General features: G+C 29.9%; 1 protein-coding gene across 3 annotated transcripts; it reads left to right on the top strand.

Moving 5' to 3' along the window:
- Nucleotides 1–1,273: 1,273 nt before the first annotated feature.
- Nucleotides 1,274–21,240, top strand: LOC126743231 (uncharacterized). 3 transcript variants are annotated; one of them, XM_050450224.1, is made up of 2 exons: nt 1,274–1,438; nt 19,867–21,240. In XM_050450224.1, exon 2 carries the CDS (start codon nt 19,884–19,886, stop codon nt 21,159–21,161), a length of 1,278 nt encoding a protein of 425 aa, XP_050306181.1. In that variant the 5' UTR covers nt 1,274–1,438; nt 19,867–19,883; the 3' UTR covers nt 21,162–21,240. The 3 variants fall into 3 exon arrangements, with proteins under 3 accessions (XP_050306181.1, XP_050306182.1, XP_050306183.1); XM_050450225.1 differs by lacking the exon at nt 1,274–1,438 and adding an exon at nt 12,320–12,454; XM_050450226.1 differs by lacking the exon at nt 1,274–1,438 and adding an exon at nt 14,036–14,148.
- The last annotated feature ends 449 nt before the right edge of the window (nt 21,241–21,689 follow it).

The following is a 21,689-nucleotide window of genomic DNA, read 5'->3' as shown; positions in this document are numbered from 1 at the left end:
TTACCGATTACTCCCTTTTAGTAGCCTTTATTTATTGGAGTTCAATTTAAAATAACGAAGTTGACACCTACTTCCGGTATAACCGGAAACGTCATAACTGTTAAAATATTTTAGTTGTGTAGCCCCAATTGACTGTGCCATATTGCCAAATTTAAAAAAAATAGTTTCCGAGATATCGATCGCGTCTATTCGTAGTGAGAAACCCTGTATCATTCAGGTTTTCTAAAAAAATTACTTTTAATATATTTATTGCTTATTTATATGGTACTCTTGCTGACTAAATATGTTGTTAAATTAGGTTTGTAAACATTATTATTAATATTATATGTATTGGTTTATGAGGAAATTTTTTTGTTTTTGTATGAACTATTTATGCTAAATAAAGATTATTATTATTATTATTATTATTTTATAATAACTCAGCATTCACTTTGAAATAAAATACGAACAAGATGAAAAAGCACACCCAAATCAGCTTTCTTAGGATATTTTCATGGAAGGATCACAAGGGATATCTTAACAATAGAAATGAGAAGTTCAACATACAAAGGCATCTGTTCAGCATCAAATCCGACTGCATGAAGTTAAAAACTAGGTAGACGTCTGGAACCACAAAACTCAAAGAATTCCTGATTACTCGGTTTTGTTGGCAAAAGTAATGAGATTTCGACGTTGTGCTCGTGCCTCGAATCCAAAACTATACGTGTTCCAGATCCACATTACTCTTGCTGCGGGACACGTCAGGCGACAACGACATCTTTGACAGCAAGTAAAATAAATTTCTAATTTTATGGTCCGTTTAACGTTCGTTTTAATTTAATTTTATTGAGAAATAAATTCTGGATAATAGGGTTTAATGTAACAACTACAAATTAAATTGTTAAAATCAATAACAGTTAAAAACACAATAAAGCTTGATTTACTTTACACTGAAGAGCATTAACTAGAAAATCCTTAAGACAAAACATTTAATGCGTTAGATCACATGACAAATTTGTGTGTATTTTCCAAAAATGTTCGATACGATCCTCAATTAAAAATTTGACAGTTTTTTCTAGAAAGTATTTGAGTTAGAGTCAGTGCAAAACCCGTTTACTCTATATAGAGAAAGTGCTATACTAAAAAAATCAATTTCTCAATTACATGAAAATAAATTATTAAAAATTCGTACCGCAGAAGTAAGGTAATAACACGCTTTTATCTGTTAAATCAAACATAAATGTGTTTGCCCTTCTTATGTCATATAATTTAATAAGCTTATGTTCACCTTTATCTTTTGAAATTTTTACAATCATTCGCCGCCTAATCAACATCTCATTAACATACTTAGTTTTTTGGTTTGGTGGAATAATGATGCTCATGTGATTTTGAGGCGTGGAGTGTATTTAAGAGTTTAGAAGAAATTTTGGATTTTTGGTGTTTAGGAAGAGATTTGCAGGTAATGAGTAATTTTCTTTAACAGATAACTTCAGAAGAGATATACCACTATACACACATTCATAAGATCGTACTTAAATATTTTAATTAATTTATCAATGGAAACCATTTACGTTGTAATTATCTGAGTTTAGTGAAAAGTATCACACTCCATATAACTTAATAAAGAAACTCTATATTATATCACACAAAATTACAGTAAGCAAAGTAAATCATTTAACACAGTTACAAATTACTAGCAGTTTTTGGTTAAAAGCGCTAAATTTAAAGTTAAATAGATTTATTTTTCCTAGAAGGTCATTAAGGTAATGCAAACTAGTCGTATATTTGCTTTCACTTATGCTGTAGTTAGTTTGGTAAAATGATATTACAAAAGTTTCAGACTGTTAGGAATTCTAAGTTAAAAAAGTGACAACAACTGAGGAGTGCCTTTAGTAGCATTTATTACTTTATGTAAAAAACATAAATCTTATAGATTTCCTAATGATACTAGTGTAGGAAAATTTGGAGTATTCCTCACCTACTGATAGTTATATTAGTCCCTGTGATATCTATTTCTAAATGTAGCAAAAAGGTATTCTGGATTTTTGGAGCTGCTCAATGTTACTTGTAAGATGGAAACCAAAAAAAAACTGACCCATACTCCAAAATTGCTCTAACAAGAGAGCAATAAAGCATTTTAAAAGTAAACATAGATAAGTCAACACTTGACCTTTCAATTAAATAATACACGTTCATTATCCTATTTGTTACGTGCTTGACGTGGCTCTTAAATGATAATTTTGGGTCCAAAACTTCTGTTTTAGAGCCAACTGGAAGATTATTTATTAAGTATATTGAATTTACAGATTTTCACTGCCTTGATGAAAGTAATTTTACAGTATTTATTAACATTAAAATATCAACATCCTGTTTAAATTACACCAATTAATGTAATGAATGTTTAATGACCCTCTTATAGTAAGGCAGCATCATTCAAAGACTCAATGCTTCTGAAAAGTTTGTCATCATCCGTTGATATCAGAACACTGGACTTTTTAAATTTTTTCAATTAATAGATTAAGAATAGGAAAAAACGGACGGTTTTGTATAAAATATGATTTGAAATTTTAATTTTACTTTCATTGAATCTCCTAGCTCCTGTCTTTATTATCCTAATACCTACGTGATCCTATCAACGTGATATCTAAAAATCATACCATCCTGAAGTATTTTACCTGCCCCAAAATTTAATGAATACTGCTAGGCCGCATTGTATTGCTTCTGTTTTAGCTCATTAAAGAATATCATATTATCTGATAATACGTTCAAAAAATATTTAGGATCCAAACTTACAAAGTTTATCCTGATTTCACTTTTATTGTTACTTTTAGGCTCTTGGGTGCCTAAATTAATGTATTACCCTAAATAAGGCACTACGTTACAAATTAAGATGAAAATGATAGTGAGAACAATCCTCTAGTTTCTCTCTTTAATAACTAAAGTTTAAACTAAATTCAACGTTAATGAGTAAGAATTAAAACAACTTAAAGTTTACTGAGACCTAGATAGAGAAAAGGATAGCATGCAAGCCGGTTGTAGTATCCCTGATATCACATATTTCATCAGATAATTAGCCTGCTTCAGTTTTTCCTCTCATAAAATCAGATATCTATTGAAGAGGAGGAATTGCAATACTTCAAACCTTTAGTCCCCTTAAGAGGACTCCATGATTGAATCGATTAAATGCTTTAGAGAAATTTGTATAAATCGAGTCAAAGATCCCCTCTTTGAACGATCGTCTATGTAATTAACATACAAACCCACATTGACATCTGCACTTCAGCTTGAAAACAGCTCTAAGAAGACATATTAGTAATTTTGGTAACGATGATTGGTTACTTACAGCGTTATAGTTGGTCATATTACTTCTATTCGGAAAAACAACTTGAACTAAGAGATAATTATAACCAATAATAACCAACGACAGCCGCAAGTTCTCAGAATCTTAGGCAGCAATGAGTAGCTTCAACCAACAACGATATTAGAACAACAAAAATAGAGTGGGGCGGTAATAATTTGGTCAGTTTTAACGCTAAAGAAACGCAGGCTGCAGTATTTACGATGAAGACTAACCTTGGTGGCCCGGAGCTGGTTATGGCAGGGAAAACATTGCCAATGAAATCATCTTTACATCTTCTGGGAGTCGAGGTCACCAACAGTGTGTTCAGGCATAACCACGTTACCGAGGTCGGTAGGGCGGCTTCCAAAAAACGCGGACTGCTTTTTAAAACGAAAAAACTGTATACAACAGCTGCTGACTATAAGGCTCAAATACGCCCTTCCCTCGAGTATTACTCGCATGTCTGAAGCTCTGCACCCAAGCATAATTTAAACCTACTGGATTCTATACAAAAGAGAGCTATTCGTCTTATCGACAAACCAGAACTGACAAAGAGTCTGGATAGTCTGGAGCACAGAAGAAAGGTGGCTGATCTCTGTTTATTCTACCGTTATTATCACGGTAAGTGCTCCTCTGAGCTGGCAGGCCTGATTCCACCCAGGGCTGTTCCGGCAAGAAGGACGCGTCTAGCAGTTGCGGCTCATCAACATCGAGTCCACCTGCCTACCCCAAGGACGTCGCTGAATCGGGACTCATTCATCTGGAGAACATCTTCTTTGTGGAACGGGCTTCCACCTCACATATTTCCCGACGCATACAACCTACAGCGATTCAAGATAAATGCCCACAAATATCTTCGCGCAAGCACCACTCCAAGAGTGACATAGGACTTTCCTCTTGTGCTTGTGTTTACCATCATAAAAAAAAAAAAAAAAAAAAAAAAAAATTGAAAATAATCCATATTCCTTATGTGCATAGGCATGTTTTAAGAAAATTTAAATTTAAAGGTTTAAAGAGAGCATTATGGTGTGTCGGGGTTGAATAATTAGTTTGGTATTTTGACTATTTGTCAAGCATTTTTCGAGGTACTTAAATTTATGACAAAACTTCGATCAAAAGGAAACTATTTAAAAAAAATTATTTTATATTGAATTGTATCAAAATCAAAGGGATTAGAATAAGGTAAAATAGAATATATCAAAAGAATATCAAAACAATACAATAAAAAAATTAGTAAAAGAAACTTAAAAAATCAAAAACAATATATTTTATAATTAGGCACATCAGGTTTATATTTTTTTTCTTTAAATAAAGAAAAACTATCCAATTGATTTTGTTATTAATTTTGTTTTTTGAAGTTAAATTCTCTTGATTTACATAATATTTTAATATAAAAAATTAAATTTACTAAAATACTTTATTGATGCATAAGTGTAACTATCAAATTTTTCCTGAGGATGACTAAGTAAGAATTCGAAACTTTCTCATCAACTAATTTAATTTCCTCTTACTTTGGGCCTCTATCAATAAATGTTCTTTTTATTTTCGACATTATAGCATTCATATGTAAATTGCAAGAAAATTTTTTTATTTAATACCTTGCTACTAAAACTATTAGAATAAAAAAAATTAGAGTGAAGAATAAGAATGCTAATATTTAAAAAAAACTAATTAAATAAAAATTAAAAAAAAATTACAATATACCTTCGACTTAAATTAAAAAGTAAAGGACTGAAGTAACAACAATAAAAAATATGACGTTATTTCGTTGTCCAATTTGTTAATGGTTTTTACTCTTTTTTTTAGGTTTATATAGCACCTTTTAAAATGTTTATTTAAGAAAAACTGTAAAAAATTTTGTCCTATTTCTATGGTGCTTTAATTTCTGAGAATAAATGCTATAAACTTCTCTATACATTTAATCACAAGACCTTATAATGTAAAATTGGATGTTAATCCCTAAACACAAATTTATAAAAGACATATTTTCATGAGGATAATACGGTAAATATTTAAAACTTCATTACCAAAAAAAAATTATTTTTGTTTTTAAAAAATTAAGTAAAATAACGAATAAAGAATATTAATATTTCAGAAAACAATCCACAATATTTTCACTTTATTACCTATTCAAACTGTTAACCATTTCCGTTACAGCACTTAATTTATAAAATTTCTCATAGAGCACCTTGTAAAATGCGTACTACTTAACCCAAAATGTCAACTATATCCATTTCCCATTTTATCGAGCTTTAAAAAGCCATAATCGCCCTTTTTCAATAATCCATATCTCATTAATACCATCTGACACAACGGTAAAACTTTTCTAAAAAAAGTGCTTAACAACCCTTGAACTCTAATTCATCATTTTTCAATTCGCTCGTGCTCCGGTGAGCGCAGAGCCGCTTGCAGTCACCCCTTAAAATTGCAGGTATGGCTTTACATACACCCTAAGAAAAATTTCCTAAAATTTAACCTTTTTCTTGTACAAGTGAATCTATAATAGGAAGTTGTCATTATAGGAACAGTTTTTAAAACTGGACGAAAAATTGAAACATATGAAGTGGGATATTGTGGATCTCAGTGAAATAAAACAGTCAGAAGAAGAACATTTAACCGTAAAATCGAGTTCTACATGAGACTATAAGATAATGACAAAGGAGCAGGAAGTATTGGTTTTCTTATATATAGAAAACATACCAAATATTACCAACAACTCAAGAACAGTATAATGCAATTTAAAATTATATTAATATATGCATATATTAATATATGCACCAACAACTTTTAAACTTTTTATTGCAAAATAGTTTCTTCGTAATGAATAGCTTCTTCAAGAAGAGTCCCAAAAAAAAGTGGATATGGTTTAGACAGAGTAACTACGAATGAAATAGATTTTATAGTTACAAACAACAAAAATATGCTGCACGATGTATTGATCCTTAACAACTGCTTAAAAGGAAGTGATCATAGAGTATTAAGAGTCAAAATCTTAAGAGCGAAAGAACTAACATGATAATAAACAAAAGACATCAAATAGAATAGATCCTTCTAGAAAATACCAAGGTTTACGAGGAGGCTGTTGAAATTAGTATTGAAGAGACACAGTTGAAGGAAATAGACGTAGAAACAATGGAATCCGTAAAGAGTGCAGATACATAAGAGAAGAGGCAGAAGAAATGAAGTTAAAATTAATACAGACACAAAGAAACTTATAAATAAATAAAGAGAGCTGAAGAACAGGACTGATACAAAACAGGGACGATCCAGTATAGTTAAATAGAGATATCAACAATAAAAAGAAACCTAATTTTAAGGGTGCTGTAAAGAGTTATTATCATTTATTATTACTCTACTATACTATAATTTCAGAGATCTGTAGAGAGAAAAGAATAAGAATAAGGATATTAGGATCAGGAAAGTAGAAAATATACATACAAAGAACATTCCAAAGATAACACTAGCGGAAAGATCAACATTCCTGAACGAGATGATGAATATTAAAGTAGCTGGGGATGATCTTATTTGCCTTAATAATGACGCAGTTAAGGTAGAGGTTTATATGTTACTAAAAGTTCTGGCTCCGTTGTTCAACCTGTGCCTCTTAAATGGAGCAAATAGGATAATAATAAAAATGCATAAAAAAGGGGCTCTGACTTATTTGAGCAACTATAGTGTGATTAGCTTGTTATCCCACCTATACAAAGTGGTTATGAAATTAGTCGCTTAAAAGTTAACATTAAAATTAGACTTCTATCAACCTCCAAGCCAGATTTAGAATTAGAAACTATATGTGGAATATCCTCACTCTAAATCACCATCTCTAAAATTGGCTGATTGGAAAAAAGATTATATAGAACAAACCTTTGATCCTGATCTTCGTTGACTTTAAGAAAGCTTTTGACTCTGTCAACCAAAACACAAAGTTTGGTGCTCCGGATATATGTAAAATAGCTAATAGGTACATCTCCCTGATAGAAGGAATAAAGTGTTGTCAGTAATACATAATTCTTCCAAGGCTGTTCACAGCCCTATTAGAGTATGTATGTGAAACCGTTAACTAGAAATATAGACGGAATGATCTTTAATAACCTCAAGTTTGCGAATGGCATAGTACTTATTGCTGACAGCTTTGACCAGGCTCAAACAATGTTACAAGGACTCTTTATTGCTTTAAAGAAGAGTTGGCTTGCTTCTAAAAGCCAATTCATGACCAACCTGGTTTACGTCAAGAATATATTCGTGGACGACAAAGACATCGAACAGAACCAGTAGTTTCCTATAAAGACTTGGGGTCAAACATGCGAGTTAGTAAGAAGAATAACTTTAACTGGGCTACATTTGGCAAGCTGAGAGACCTTTTCAGATCAAGTATTCCAATGGGTCTGATAAGGAAAATGCATGAACTCTGAAAATGGGTTATTTTGACATATGGATCAGAGGTTTCAACGTAAACAAGAACAACGATGTCAAACCAAGATTGCAAACCCAAAGAGAAATGAAGAGAATAATTTTAGGCAATGTTGCGGGAACAAACGATAACCGATAGACGAATAGAGTTTTGAAGTGGAGACTTCGTATAAAAGCATATGTAAACAGAGAAAGGCCTCCAACAAGATGGCGCGATGGCATTAAAAGAATAGTAACTAACTGGATACAGGTGGCGTAAAACAGGACCGTTTGGACAAGGATGCTAGTCATAATATATTCAGAGGCATACGTTCAGTAGTAGACATCAGGGGCTATATGATAATGATATTAGTGAACCTTTTTCTTATTAGCAAAAGTAATTTCAAAGAGATGCCTCTGCCTCTAATGAGGATATTTTTAATATTTGAAGAATTACAGACAAATAATCCTAACGTATGTGGAATGCTATAAATAGTGGAGGTGCAGCAGGTTGACCTACATTCGGGATGGATTCTGGACGGTGATAAAAGGAAAAGGTGGGAACTATATTCCACAGATACTTCTCCGAAACGGGGTGCGCGACAATTTCTACAATAATGGCCCTACAAATGACGACGCTATGCGGAATATATATTTTGACACCGATCGATACCTGTTTATGTACTATTTTGATGTTATATTCAGTATAGTCCTATTTCTAAAAGAGCTATATATCAATAAAAATATATAAAAGGGGGATCGAGGAAGTTGATACTAAATTCAATACAACAAAATTGGAACAATCAAATGATTTTTAAGTTTTTTTTTGATTACAAGAGTACGGAAAATTAGTAATTATTAAGGCAAGGTACCCAGTGAGCCAAAGATACTGCGTAAATTTGAAAAATTACCTTTTCTAATTAGAACTACTTACATCTCTTAAATCGCCTAAAACAAAATGAAAACTCAAACAAAAAATTAGGCTCCTTCAGAGTCACTGCTACTGTAACAGGAAGAGTTGGTTATAGACGATTCAAGGAAAGACATAAATTTAGTAAAAAGATGCTCTTTCTTTTATGATTTAATTTTTCGTAAATTAGTTCATCATTCAATCACAGGATCAGAGGACATTAATAAATTTTGAAAAATATCCATGTTGGTTTATGTTGTTTTGACTGTAGTTTTGATTGTAGTTTATGACTAATTTTTCGTGAATAAAGGTCATGCTACCTTTGGTGCTCTTTATTTCCTGCTTCTTGCGCTTTCTCAGATAACTGACCAATGGGTGGATACTTTCATAAGCAGTCTACTGACTAGTGTTGATATATAATCCACGCAAGAACTTGAATGAATGACAAAAAAGCGAAATATTAAATTTTAATCAATGACGGTTATTTCTGATGAAATTACAAAATCTTGAAAAAATTTTTGTGCAAGATTATCATCGGTATTTGTACCAGTAGCTTCTTCTATATAATCAATAATTAAGCCTAAACGATTTTCTATCATTTATCTAATATTTCATCATTATCTAATTTATCAATATTACTATAGATGAGAAAAATAAGTTACTGTAATTTAAAAACGTCTATGGTCCTAAAGTTGAGTATAATCAGCAAAGTGATTATAATCCGCCATGATTATGAGATGATCTGGCCTTATAATTGATGGAAAAATTTGGTTAGAATTTTATTAAAGCTGATTTAATATTCAAGAAATAATAATTATTATAAATTAACTATTCGATTTATTTAACTAATTGATATTCGAATCGAATAAAAAGATTCTTAAAGTTACAAGCCTGAAGGTGATTTTACAGTGATTTGAAAGTATTTTTTGTAGTGATTTTTAATTATCTTCTATATAGAATATATGTAAAATTATTTTAATTAAGATTATCCTTTCTAGGTTAATAAAATGATTAATTCATTATTAAAGTGATTATAAAATGTTATTGACTAAAAATCAATTAAGAATCTTAAAGTCAATAGTTCCAATAAGCTCTTAAAGGCCTGCAATTAACTAGTTACTAATTTAAAAAAATATAATAACTTATTTAAAATAATTAAAGAATGTTAAGGGTTTCAAATCAATATAAAATTTGTTATTATAATGGTAAACTTTAAATGGTCTAAAATTAATTACTCAATTATTAAAACTAATTACAATATAACTATCGAATTAACGAAAAAAATATATTGAATAAGATCATCCTTTAGTAGCGTACAACTAACCAATTAATTAACAAAATGATTATAATATGTTCATATTTGTCAAGAATTAATAAAATATTTTAATGATTTTAATTATCTTTTAAAGACCTCCGATTATTTAATTAATTATTTAAAAATATATATTAACGTAAGTGCAAATTAAAAAAAAAATTCGTTTCGATAGACCTTCATTCATTTATTATAGTTATTTGTATGATTATTGCAATTAATATTTAGTGTTAAAATGAATTAATAAAAAGAATATTACGATTATGATAAAATTTTATTAGCCTAAATTTAATTGTGTTATATTACAGTCATTAAAAAATTAAAATTAAACTAGGATCAATAACAAAATTCAGATAAATTCCCTTAAGATTCATAAAAGTGATGTTAAATTTTCTTCGATATAGAATAACCAAAATACTTTTTTAATTAAAATCATCCACTATCGGCCTATACCTAATTAATTAATTATTTAAACGAATATAACCTGTTATTAATTTAGCTCAATAAAAAAATTGAAATCGTTTCAATAATTTTTTAAAGGCATGCAATTAATTTAATATGCATATATAAAAACGTCAACGCAAAACCATAAGAAAAAAATCTTTATTCATTTGAAGCTAATTAGCTGAATAATTAATAAGATTATGATAAAGTTATAACACCCCAAAATTAATTAATCAGTTGTAAAAAATAATCAAACTAGAATCAATAACGAACTTCAGATACATTTGCTTAAGATTAATTAAGGTGGTTTTAAATAGTCATTATTAAACAATTAATAAAGTAATTCTTTTAATTAAAATCATCTTTTATCGGCCTACATTAATAAGTTAATTTACCAATAAAACAGTTATAGCATGTTTTTTAATTAGATGAATAAAAAATTTAGATGGTTCCAATAATCTTTTAAAGGCAATTAATTATTTTAAAATATATATTACCATAAAACAAAGGAAACAATTAATTTTATTTAGATGAACCTTTATTTGGCTAAAATTAATTTATATTTAAATTAATACTTAATGCTTAGGACTTTGAACCAATGAAAATATAGTAGTAAGAAGAATAATCCAACTAGAATTAGTATAAAACTACTTTGATTCAAACAAGTTTTGTAAAGATTCATTAGAGTGATTTAAAAAGGTTGTCATAACGAAATAAATATTTCAACTCAGATCACCCCTTATTCGTGTACACTTAATTAATTATTAAACTGGTTATTATGATTAACTGGTCAGCGTAAAACCTGTAGAAAAAATTATTTTGATACCGATAAACTTCTATACATCTGAATATGTAATTATTATGGCGATTATATTATGTTTATAGTCTCGAATCAGTGAAAAGGTTGTTACGATTACGATAAACTTTTCATGGCCTAACATTCAAGTAATCAGAAATTTAATTATTAGAAACTAAAACATTAAAATATTTTCTCATTATTTTAAAGGCGGATTGACCTATTTACTAAGCATAACAATCTAAGGATCCAAGATTTAAATTACACAAGATCTTAAAATAAATAAACAAGCGCATTAATCAATTAGAAAATAAATTTTAATAACAAAAAAAATCAAAATCCAACTTAATTAAAAAAGTATTATTCACAAATGTATTTTTTTCAATCTTATTATAACTATAAGTATATTAATCTAAAAATACCTATGTATGTCATTACCAGTCCAATATAAGCAATTAAAAAACCATCAATAAATTTACATTAAAAATTAACTGATTTTAACAGCCTCCTGCACATTATAAATTTCACATTTAAAGCACTTTGATCGTGTTTATTGTAATAACTAATTTCTGTTTACATAATTACCGTAGGAAATTACCTTGTACATTAACCCGAATTTACTTTTTATTGTTTACTTTAATCATAAGACCGTTACAGTTATATCATGGGTAAATTTAACTATTTTTTTGTTTTAATCGCATTTTGTGGGCGTTTAGTGAAGTAGATTAAAATGGTTATGAAGTAAGTGACGATATATAATAAAATTGAATATTGTTTTACATTATAGGATACTATTGAAATATCAAAAATAAATATGGATCATTATTATAAAGAAACTCCTAATCTTACATATAAAACTGAAGGGAATTATTCTGAGCTGGCATGCCCGCATAGTATCTTATCAAACTTACGAAAAAGAACACTAAACCCAGCCTTAGAATCCATAAATCTAACAAATTAATGATGTAGGCCTAATCTAAGCAGCCCAATCTATTTTATCTTTGATATATTGTTCACAAATTAAACTTAATCTAGAATTCCTTTAAATATGCGTGTTTTTGTTGACTTTCTTACGGAGGCCAACCTAACGATGAGCAATTTATGACAAATTAATTTTAGGGAACAATCCTTTATTTACAGAAAAATTAGTAATCGGAGGCTACGGTAGAAATTGGTGTTTATTAAAATTATTTTAATCCCAAATTGGTGTGTCAATATTGCTCTTAAATATCAGATTACAAACTGCTTGGCTGTTCAGTTTAGATTTTTCAGCTGGGTCTAATGGTGAGTTTATTTTATATTTATAAAATTTTTATTAAAATTAAAATAATAAAACAAGTTTTAATTAGGTAAACAAAAATATTAATTTTCTTATTGCACAAGTTTTTAGCATTATATTTCGTTTACTTTTTTAATGTTTTAAGAATTTGTAACATTATTGGGATTAATTGGTCAATTTTTTTAAAGAATATATAATTAAATACTTTAATATCACTTATTTCTTATTTTTTTACTTTGTATCTCTGTTATTTCCATATTTTAAAACATTTTTTTATTAGTGTGATATTTTATTAGTATTTTAATTTTTCACTCTTTATATTCATAGTATATTAATGCAGTTAAAGGATTGTGGGTTTTAATTTTTTTAGCTCAAAAATATTTGGATTATTTAAATTTCTTTCTTATTTCTTCTGTTTTTTTTTGATCTCGTCTTTGGTGCTTTTCATCCTTTATGCTATCTTCTGTTTAGTCTTTGTTGACTATTTTATTTAATAAATTTTATTAACTTTTTTATAATTTTTAAAAACATTCTTCGTATACTATTTCACTTACTATTAAATGTTCAAGGATTTCTTGATAGTTATCCTTGCACTTGATAGTTATCCTTGTCGGGCCCAAAGTTTATTCCGATGTTCTGGATGTAGTCCTTCACAATGTTCATTAGTCGAAAAGCAATCACTTTAAAAGTTGTCCTCGGTCTCGCCATACAGTTTAAGTCATTCATTAAGAGTAAACGAGACAATATCTTTTATCTCTTGGTGATCAACTCAAAGCCGGAATCTATTTAATTCAGTAGAGTCGACATCGGATTTAAACCTAGGAAAAACCAAACTGGCAATAGCGAGTAGTTTTTAGGCTGATATTTCCATCAGTCTGGCTATCTATCCATAAACTGCCTTTCCATAATGCCATGAGATGCTTAATTTCTCTTACCTTTGAGTCAATCGTGTTTAAATCTAAAGCTTTTAGGCGCCAATTTGCATAATCTGTGTAGCTAATAATTAAAAATATAATGACATATTTTAAAAATAAAGCTTCTTTAAGCATACATACTCTTCTTTAGAATCCCTTAGGCAAAACAAAATCACATATACTCAAATATGGAGATTGTGGAGGCCAAAGGACATAAGATCCGTCAAAAATGAAAATCAGAACTTATCACAAAAGAAATTATAGAGAATTGTCCTAAAGAAATTTACTTGTTAGGACTATGTTGTTTATGTTCAGTTATATCATATACCACTTTAGACTGAGAGAAATTAAAAGCTATCATAGATATTTAAAAGACATCAAAAATGAAAAATTTCCTGAAAAAATGTGAAAATTATTTTAAAAATATATATTGCTCTGTTTTTTCACCTTATACTTAAAAAGGTAATTCTGCAGTTTAGCGGCTTTTGTCAAAACTGACTAAAAATGGTCGGGTTTTTTGCAAAATGAGTAGATTTGGGTATATATCTTTTACTAAGAGTGGCGGAAAGTCAAATTTTATCACGACGATGGTGTTATCACGCACTAAATTACTCACTATGGGACGTGATTAATCATAAGAATAAGATTAGTTTTGTTAACAAATAGTGAGACTAAGTGACAACCTGAGGTGAGGTTAGGTGTGGTGTTCCAATTCTGTCGTCAACTGCGTTTTGTCACTTTGCAGCTTAAGCCTTGTCCCCAGCCTGGCTGACCTTCTCTAAAATGTAAGTATAAAGATCAGACCCTTCATACTTTCTAACATGAAAAAGTATATAGAGTGCTCGATGTCCCGACTCAAGACAATTTATTTCAACCCAACCAAACCCCTCGTAAATGTTAAGCACACAAGAGGCGTAAGCTCTCCGTTGAGTGTAAAAAAACAGGAAAAAATTTAAATAAATCAGTTTACCTCTATTTGTGAGCAAAATACACCTTCCGCCACTTTTTTTTCAGGTAAAATTAGGCCATTTAAAAAAGAAAACCCGTGAAAAAAGATTTAGTTACAAGAAAAGGTAAAAACAGTTTTTGTGAAATTATATTACTTTATTTGACGCATACTACCTAATATTTCACGTGACTAAAAAAATACAGAGTGAATTCTCTACTTTAGAGAAGGCACTGACTCATGAGCCGCACTAGGGACAAGGCTTAAGCTGCAAATTGAGAAAACACAGTTGACGACAGAACTGGCAACACCATACCTAACCTCACCTCAGTTGTCACCTATTTGTTGACAAAACTAATCGAATACTAGAGTTATTCTAATTGCCACTCAGTGAAAAATATATATCCAAATCTACCCATTGTGCAAAAAGTCCCAGCATTTTTCGTTAGTTTAGACAAAAGCCGCTAAACTGCAGAATTACCCTTTAAAACTAATTTATTTTTGTTTAACTTTGGAGTGATTTTTTATCTATGCTGTATTTTTTTAATTTTTTTTTACTTTTTATATTTATATATCAATTTAATTGTAGGATTCTCAGTTTTAATAATTCTTCTTTTTTACTTTTTAGTTGCCTTAATTACAATTATTTTTTTGATAACCTTCTAAAAAGCTTTTCCTATTTTTTTTGTCATCGTATTTTATGATTCTCATCCGGTATTCTTTCTTCTGTGTACCCCTTGTTTCACCTTTTTCGGTACTTTTGCAATTTAATTTTCTTATGATCTTTTTTGACGCTTTTCATTTTTTTTAATTCTATTTGACTTGCTAGGCTATTTTTTTATTGTTCATTGGCTATTTTTAATAACTTCCAATTAGAAATTCAAACTATCTAAAAACACTTCTTTAAGCATAAAAACTGTTCTTTAGACCACACGCTTAAATAAAAATCGCATATACTCAAATCTGGAGATCGTGGAGGCCAAAGGATACATCCCAAGAGAAGAAAAAACCTCGTTATCAGAAAAAAAGGATTATCCTAGAGGATACTACTTACTTTTTGGTACTATGTATTAAATGCTCCTTCTTGTTTATGTTTAGTTATGTACACAAATTTTCCGATGATATTACATCCGACTTGTGTAAATTGCTAGTATTCTTTACAGACATCAGAGTTATCTTTTAGATCTTGGTATGTAACATACTAACTGGCTCTCAAATTCCATTTAAATATATATAACTCTCATTAACCTATTACCATAATTCTTAAGAGATATAGTCGGCTGATGCCGATGATCTCCTTCAACAATATGACCTGTGCTATATATGTTTATCCTGTAGTCAATTAATATAAAAAATGTTTGAATTTAGTGATCCCCAGGGTTTTGTTTAGAAGTTTCAGTGAAATGATATTGTATATATAATTGGTAACATTTTATTAAATTTTCTATAATAATTACAATTAGTTATTATCAAAAAAAAAAATCGGTAAATTTAGCTTAAGAATGCGGATATGTGAGACTTAAAAATGACTGATTCTCAATCTCACTTAAGAACATCCTTGAGAGCAATTTGTGTGAACACTGCCTGGAAGAATTTTATATCTCATATTGCAGGCAGTTAAAATGATTGTTTCTCAGATAGTTGAAATTATTTTATAAATTTTTTCAGGCAATTGAATTTATTCAAGGTTTGTGAAAATTTTAAAAAAATGAAGAAATTGACAGATGAACTTAACTGTCTAAAGAAATTGGATAGGTTTTAACTCAGTTGCCTGAATTACTTAAATATACTTACAACTATCTGAAATGATTAACAAAAGAAAATTAGCCTTCTGGAATATAACAAAATATTACTTGAACTGCTTGAAAAAAAAATCTCTGTAAAGGGCAACAATTCTGTGAAACAATTCTGTCACAAGAGTCATTCAACACAACAAGTCCATTCAACTACCTAGAAGTAAACAATGTTTACCCAATAAGTAAAGAAACTTAAGTACACTTTTGGCAGTTAAATTGATTTTTTTAATTATTTTTTAGACAGTTGAGATAATTCTTCAATTTCTTCAAGGCAGTTGAATCTATTTACAGTTTGTGCCAATTTGAAAAAAAATATACAAAATTACTTCTTGGAAGTTGAATAAACTCAATGTTTACCCAAATATTTCAACGAACTTCATCCGGGAACATCTGGGAAAGATTCTCAGTTTGACTTAAAAACACTTTTTAAAGCATTTTGTATTAATACTACCTGCAGGCAATTTTATGTTTTAAATTCCAGGCAGTTGAACCTATCTATAATTTGTAACAATTAAAAAAAATACAGAAAATAATAAATCAACTCAACTGCCTGAAAGAAATTGGACACTTTTTAATTTAATTGCCTAAAGTGCAAGTGCACACAGCTGCCTGGAATAAATAATAAAGAAAAAATGACTGCCTGGAATGTGACACAAAATATTACTGTATTAACAAAAAAAAACTGCTTGGACAGAATATTAAGAAACTGGTTGAAAATCTCAGTAGATTCTTATTCAAACTTAACAACCTGCTTCGAAGCATTTTGTGCTCCAACTGCCTGGAAAAATTTTAAGATTTCTTAGAAAAACTCTCATACACATGTGAGTCAGTGCAACTGTTTGGAAGCAAACACTCTTTACTAAAATATTCCAAGGAACTCCATTCGTGAATATCCTGAAAAGATTCATAGTCTACCTTGAAAATATCCTCGGAAGCATGTGTTGACACTACTTGGAAGAAATTTTACGTTTTTATATTTCAAACTCTAGGTAGTTAAAGTAATTCTTTTAGATGAACGTGATTATTTTTTTTACTTTTTGTAGGCAGTTGAATTTATGCTTAATTTGATGGCACACAACTGCCTGAAAGAAACTGGACAGTTTTTATTTCAAGTGCCTGAACTGCTTAGTTATATTAATTATATTTTAGAACAAAGTAGATAAAGCAAGTAAAAATATTACAAAATATACAAAAATCATTTTTAAAAAATACACAATAAAACAAACAAAAATTACAATTTAGTAGTTCCAGAATAGATGTGTGCTCCAAATGCTTAAATCTTGGCGAACTAACTAAAAAGCAAAATTTAGTAGCACAGAAAAGGATTCAAAAAGTAAAGTATAAACTACTTTTTCAAATTCTGTAGGAGAAAAGAGATAGATAGCTGACCAGGTCTCTTGTCTGCAGGGAATATGAGGATACGAAAGATACGAAATCAACGAGCATACTTCAGTCATTAGTTGAATTTCTATAACTTCACTATTGTGCAGCTTCACTATTCTACAGCTCACATGCTACATTAACTGAATGCAATAATAGTTTTTATTATAAGAATATAGAATATGAAAGGCCTAAAAGCTCAAATGAAATTATAAGGGTAGTTTTCCAGAGATTACGCCAATCACATTTATAAGATTGATGTACTAAAATATTTGCTGATACTTCAGCCATCAGCAAATCGGACAGCTGGACTAAAAAAAACACTTATCATTTGGCATAATCTTTTTGGCATTTAGGGCTATACCAGTAGTTAGAAGACGAGGAACTAGATTATTAAGGACGACCGCACTTTTGCAAGTTCATTACGCCGAAAGCTGGCGAGACGCAATATTTTATACTACTATTCAAGACCGCAATTTCCGGGTAAACCGCCTGAAGAAATTGAAAAAACGGTAAATATTGTATAATCTAACTCTTGAGCAACAAATTTGTAACAAATTTGACTTAGGAAGTGTGATAAGTTTAAGGAACTTACTACAAAGACGACGAATTTCCAGAATAAAGGTGAACATTTTTTTTTAAATCTGGATATAGGAAAGGACCTCAATATCCACTGACTTAAGAAGTGTCTTACTAAGGAAAACAAAATTAAAATTACATTTACAGTTAGTCCAAAAACTTAGAACAACCGAAAAAATACTTTAATTACCTGAAAGATGTAAGTTCTGAATTGAACTGTCTTACAGGAGTTACTTGAAATACTAGCAAGATATGTAAAATGGCATTAGAAGCTTTTACTATATGAAAAAAAGTAGCTTTCTACTTTTTGAATTGAACTATCTCATTGAACTAAACTGTCCAATTCCTTTCAGGTAGTTTTGTTCATTTGTCATTTTCTGTATTTTTATTTCAATTGGCAATCAACTCTGAATAAATCATTCAACTCTGAATAAATTTAACTACCTGGAAGAAATTAAAGAATTATCTCAACTGTCTAAAAAAATAATTTAAATAAATCCCTTTAACTGCCTGGAATATGAAATATATAATTGCTCTCAGACAGTTTTAATACAATGCTTCAAAAAGTGTGCTCAAGTCAGATTGAGAATCTTCCTAAGATGTTCCCGCGTAAATTTTCTTTACATATTTGAGTAAACAGTGTTTACTTTTAGGTAGTTGAATCAACTTATTTAGGAATGCAATTTTTCATAGAATTGTTGTAAGTCTTCCAGGTAGTTCGAGCACAAAATGCTTCTAAGCAGCTTCTCAAGTTTGAATAAAAATCTACTGAGGCACTGACTAAGCTTTTAAATATTCCACTTTTAGTTTTACGAGAATATATTTGCAAGACCTAAGTATTGAATTAAACTGTCTCAAAGGAGTTACTTGAAATACTAGCAAGATATTTAAAATGGCATTTGAAGCTTGTAAGATATGAGAAAAAAGGTAACTCTCTACTTCTTTTTCATGCCTTATGGAATTATTAAAAATTATTATTTTTCATTTTATCTATAGGACGAGCTTTACTTTATAATCCACCTGAAATATATTTTTATTATGGCCCTTGAAATATCATAGAAGACAGAGAGGTGTAACCCTCATGTCTTTATTCCAATGTCTATAAAATTACGTTAATTGTGCGTGCCATTATAAACTTAGTTAGATCTATTGCTATAATATGTACAACTATTTATATTGTACTGTATATAGTTGATCAAATTAAACGTAAATTCCTTAAAAAACTATATAAGGGCTTTACGGGTTTTACCCGATGTAGATGGTGCCTTGAAAGAAGTTAAACAAAAATTGGATATTTTATATTTTTAAAATTCTTAATCCAGAAGAAGTAGAAGTTGTAAGTGAAATACAGTAAAAAGAAACCGGGTTATATGTTTACAAGCAAGTATCATCAAGATTAAATCATGTTTTGGAACGTAGTATGGCCGAATCACTCCGATAGATATTTTTCTTTACCAGTTACTTCACTAATTAAAAAAATCTACCAGAACCATAGGACTAAAAGTTTTAGAAGATAAACGATAATAATGCCCAGAAGAAATATAAAAGCTCATTTCAATATCGTATTTCTTTTATTTACTACCTTAATTCCTTTGAAATATTGGTTTTATCATATAGTTATGTACAAATGAAAGGCATATTGTAATGACGATTTTTGGTGTAAGATGGATATTTAGAATCGATTAATTGTCCATTGAGATAGTCAGTCACTATCTAAATTGCCTGGAATTATTAATTTATTGACTTAATTACACTTATTTCTGACAACGCCTATATACATAAAACTTAATTTTATTTTCCAGATTGACTGCATCCGAAAATGAAACTCCTCACTGCAGCCCTGCTCTCTCTAGCAACACTCACCGTAGTCCAAACCCAAGAAGCTTCCTTAAGTCAGGACTATCTCACCCGCATTTTACTAAACATATCCGAAGCAAGAATCCCGAATTACCTTATAAACGTCATATATGACCGACCTGTGGAAAAAAGTATTTCTGCCCAGGCAGTTTTAACTTTGTATCAAGCAAACACCACCAACCTCACTTTTGCTGAGCATGTGCTACAAAGTTGGAATGTTTCCAATTCCCAAGTGTTTAGTATTAATGGCTTTTATTATACAATGAACTTATTTAATTGGACATTCACCAATTTTTATAATACGGCTATTAATAGGTTGGGGCTCTCTGGAGCACCGTTAAGGAATGGTTTGGTGGCTTTAAACATCAATGTTAATGAGTTCTCTGCTGGTATTGCTTATGGAGAGCCTGATCCGTGGCAAGAGTTTATTAAAGGGAATTTTTCTAGAGAGAACTTGGAAGTTGCTTGCAGTGCTGCCGGGATCACCCTTGAAGCCCTTTGGGAAGTTGTAAGGGATCTGTTTATCAATGATTTGATTACTTTTCAAGTTGAAGATTTTGTGAGGCTTTTGCTTAACCATAATATTCAAAAACAGCATGCTTTGATTATGTGGAATAGCATCCCTATCACTTTGGAGCATGTTTATAGTATACCATTGTACAGTGAGATAATAAGTAACTTTAGTAGCAGGGTTAGCCAGCAAAATGCTTTGGGAGTATTAATCAGTAATAGAGATGTAGTGGTTCATAGAACTTTACAAGAATTCTTTGAGGCTGAGCGAGAGCTTCTGGATATTCATGCTGAAACAGTAATAACAAGAACTTCACTGCTTATTGGTGAAGTAAACACTACAATCTACAATAATCTCGTTGTACTAAGGCATAATGTAGATACTCCATTTACCAATTTAACAGCGATAACAGTTGCTTCGGAGAATTCAAATTTGACTAACTGCAGTTACGTTACTTTCCAGAATAATAACGTTATGACCGTTAATGTACCACTTGCCATTTATGATAATGACTCCTACATACTTCCAAGGTCTGTGGTGCAAAATGTGATCCCTGGAAGTGCCCTGGTTTGCAACGTTACAGTTTATGGGCTAGCAAGGGGGGCGGAAAATGGACATATCGTCGTAGATCCTTTTTCAGATTTTGTGAGTCCACCATCATCTGGACACATGATTACATTTGGGGTTTTGCAACTTGGAATTTTATTAAGTTTAGGGTATATTTTATAAGTGTCATTAAATAGTTATAATACATGTAAGAGTTACTGTAAATAAATTATATTTGATGTAGTGTGAAAGCACATTAGTAGATGGTAGTATTATTTCTTGGAATAAGTGTTATTTTTTCTATAAAATAAATATTTTCTTTAAATCTACTGGGAGTATGCTATATTTCATTAAAAAATATTAAAATATTATATATTAAAAGAATTTATTATATTTTATTGGAAAAGGTGTACATACATACAATTAAAGTAAACAAATTTCTATAAGATATAAGTAAATATTTCTATAGATAAAATATATGTTTTAATAAAAAAAATAAACTACACATGCCGAAATATTTCGAAAAATTGAAAAAATTTAGATTATTGTTTTTTAAAATTTTGTACGTGACAATGGTAACGTTACCATAATGCATATATAACAGAAAAATTTCATTTGTACTATAAATAATTTGTATGCAAGTTCTTTACTATTGGCATTATTTTATCCTGGTATATGTAAATTTCATTACATATATACTTACATTATGCA

The sequence above is a fragment of the Anthonomus grandis genome, chromosome 12, assembly GCF_022605725.1.
Source record: "Anthonomus grandis grandis chromosome 12, icAntGran1.3, whole genome shotgun sequence".
Lineage (NCBI taxonomy): Eukaryota > Metazoa > Arthropoda > Insecta > Coleoptera > Curculionidae > Anthonomus > Anthonomus grandis.
The sequence above is the reverse complement of the archived record's forward strand: the minus strand, read 5'-3'. Positions and strand labels throughout refer to the sequence as shown.

What these genes read in the sequence shown, in the direction of transcription:
- LOC126743231 (XM_050450224.1), top strand. Translation starts at nt 19,884, where the DNA reads ATGAAACTCCTCACTGCAGCCCTGCTCTCTCTAGCAACACTCACCGTA.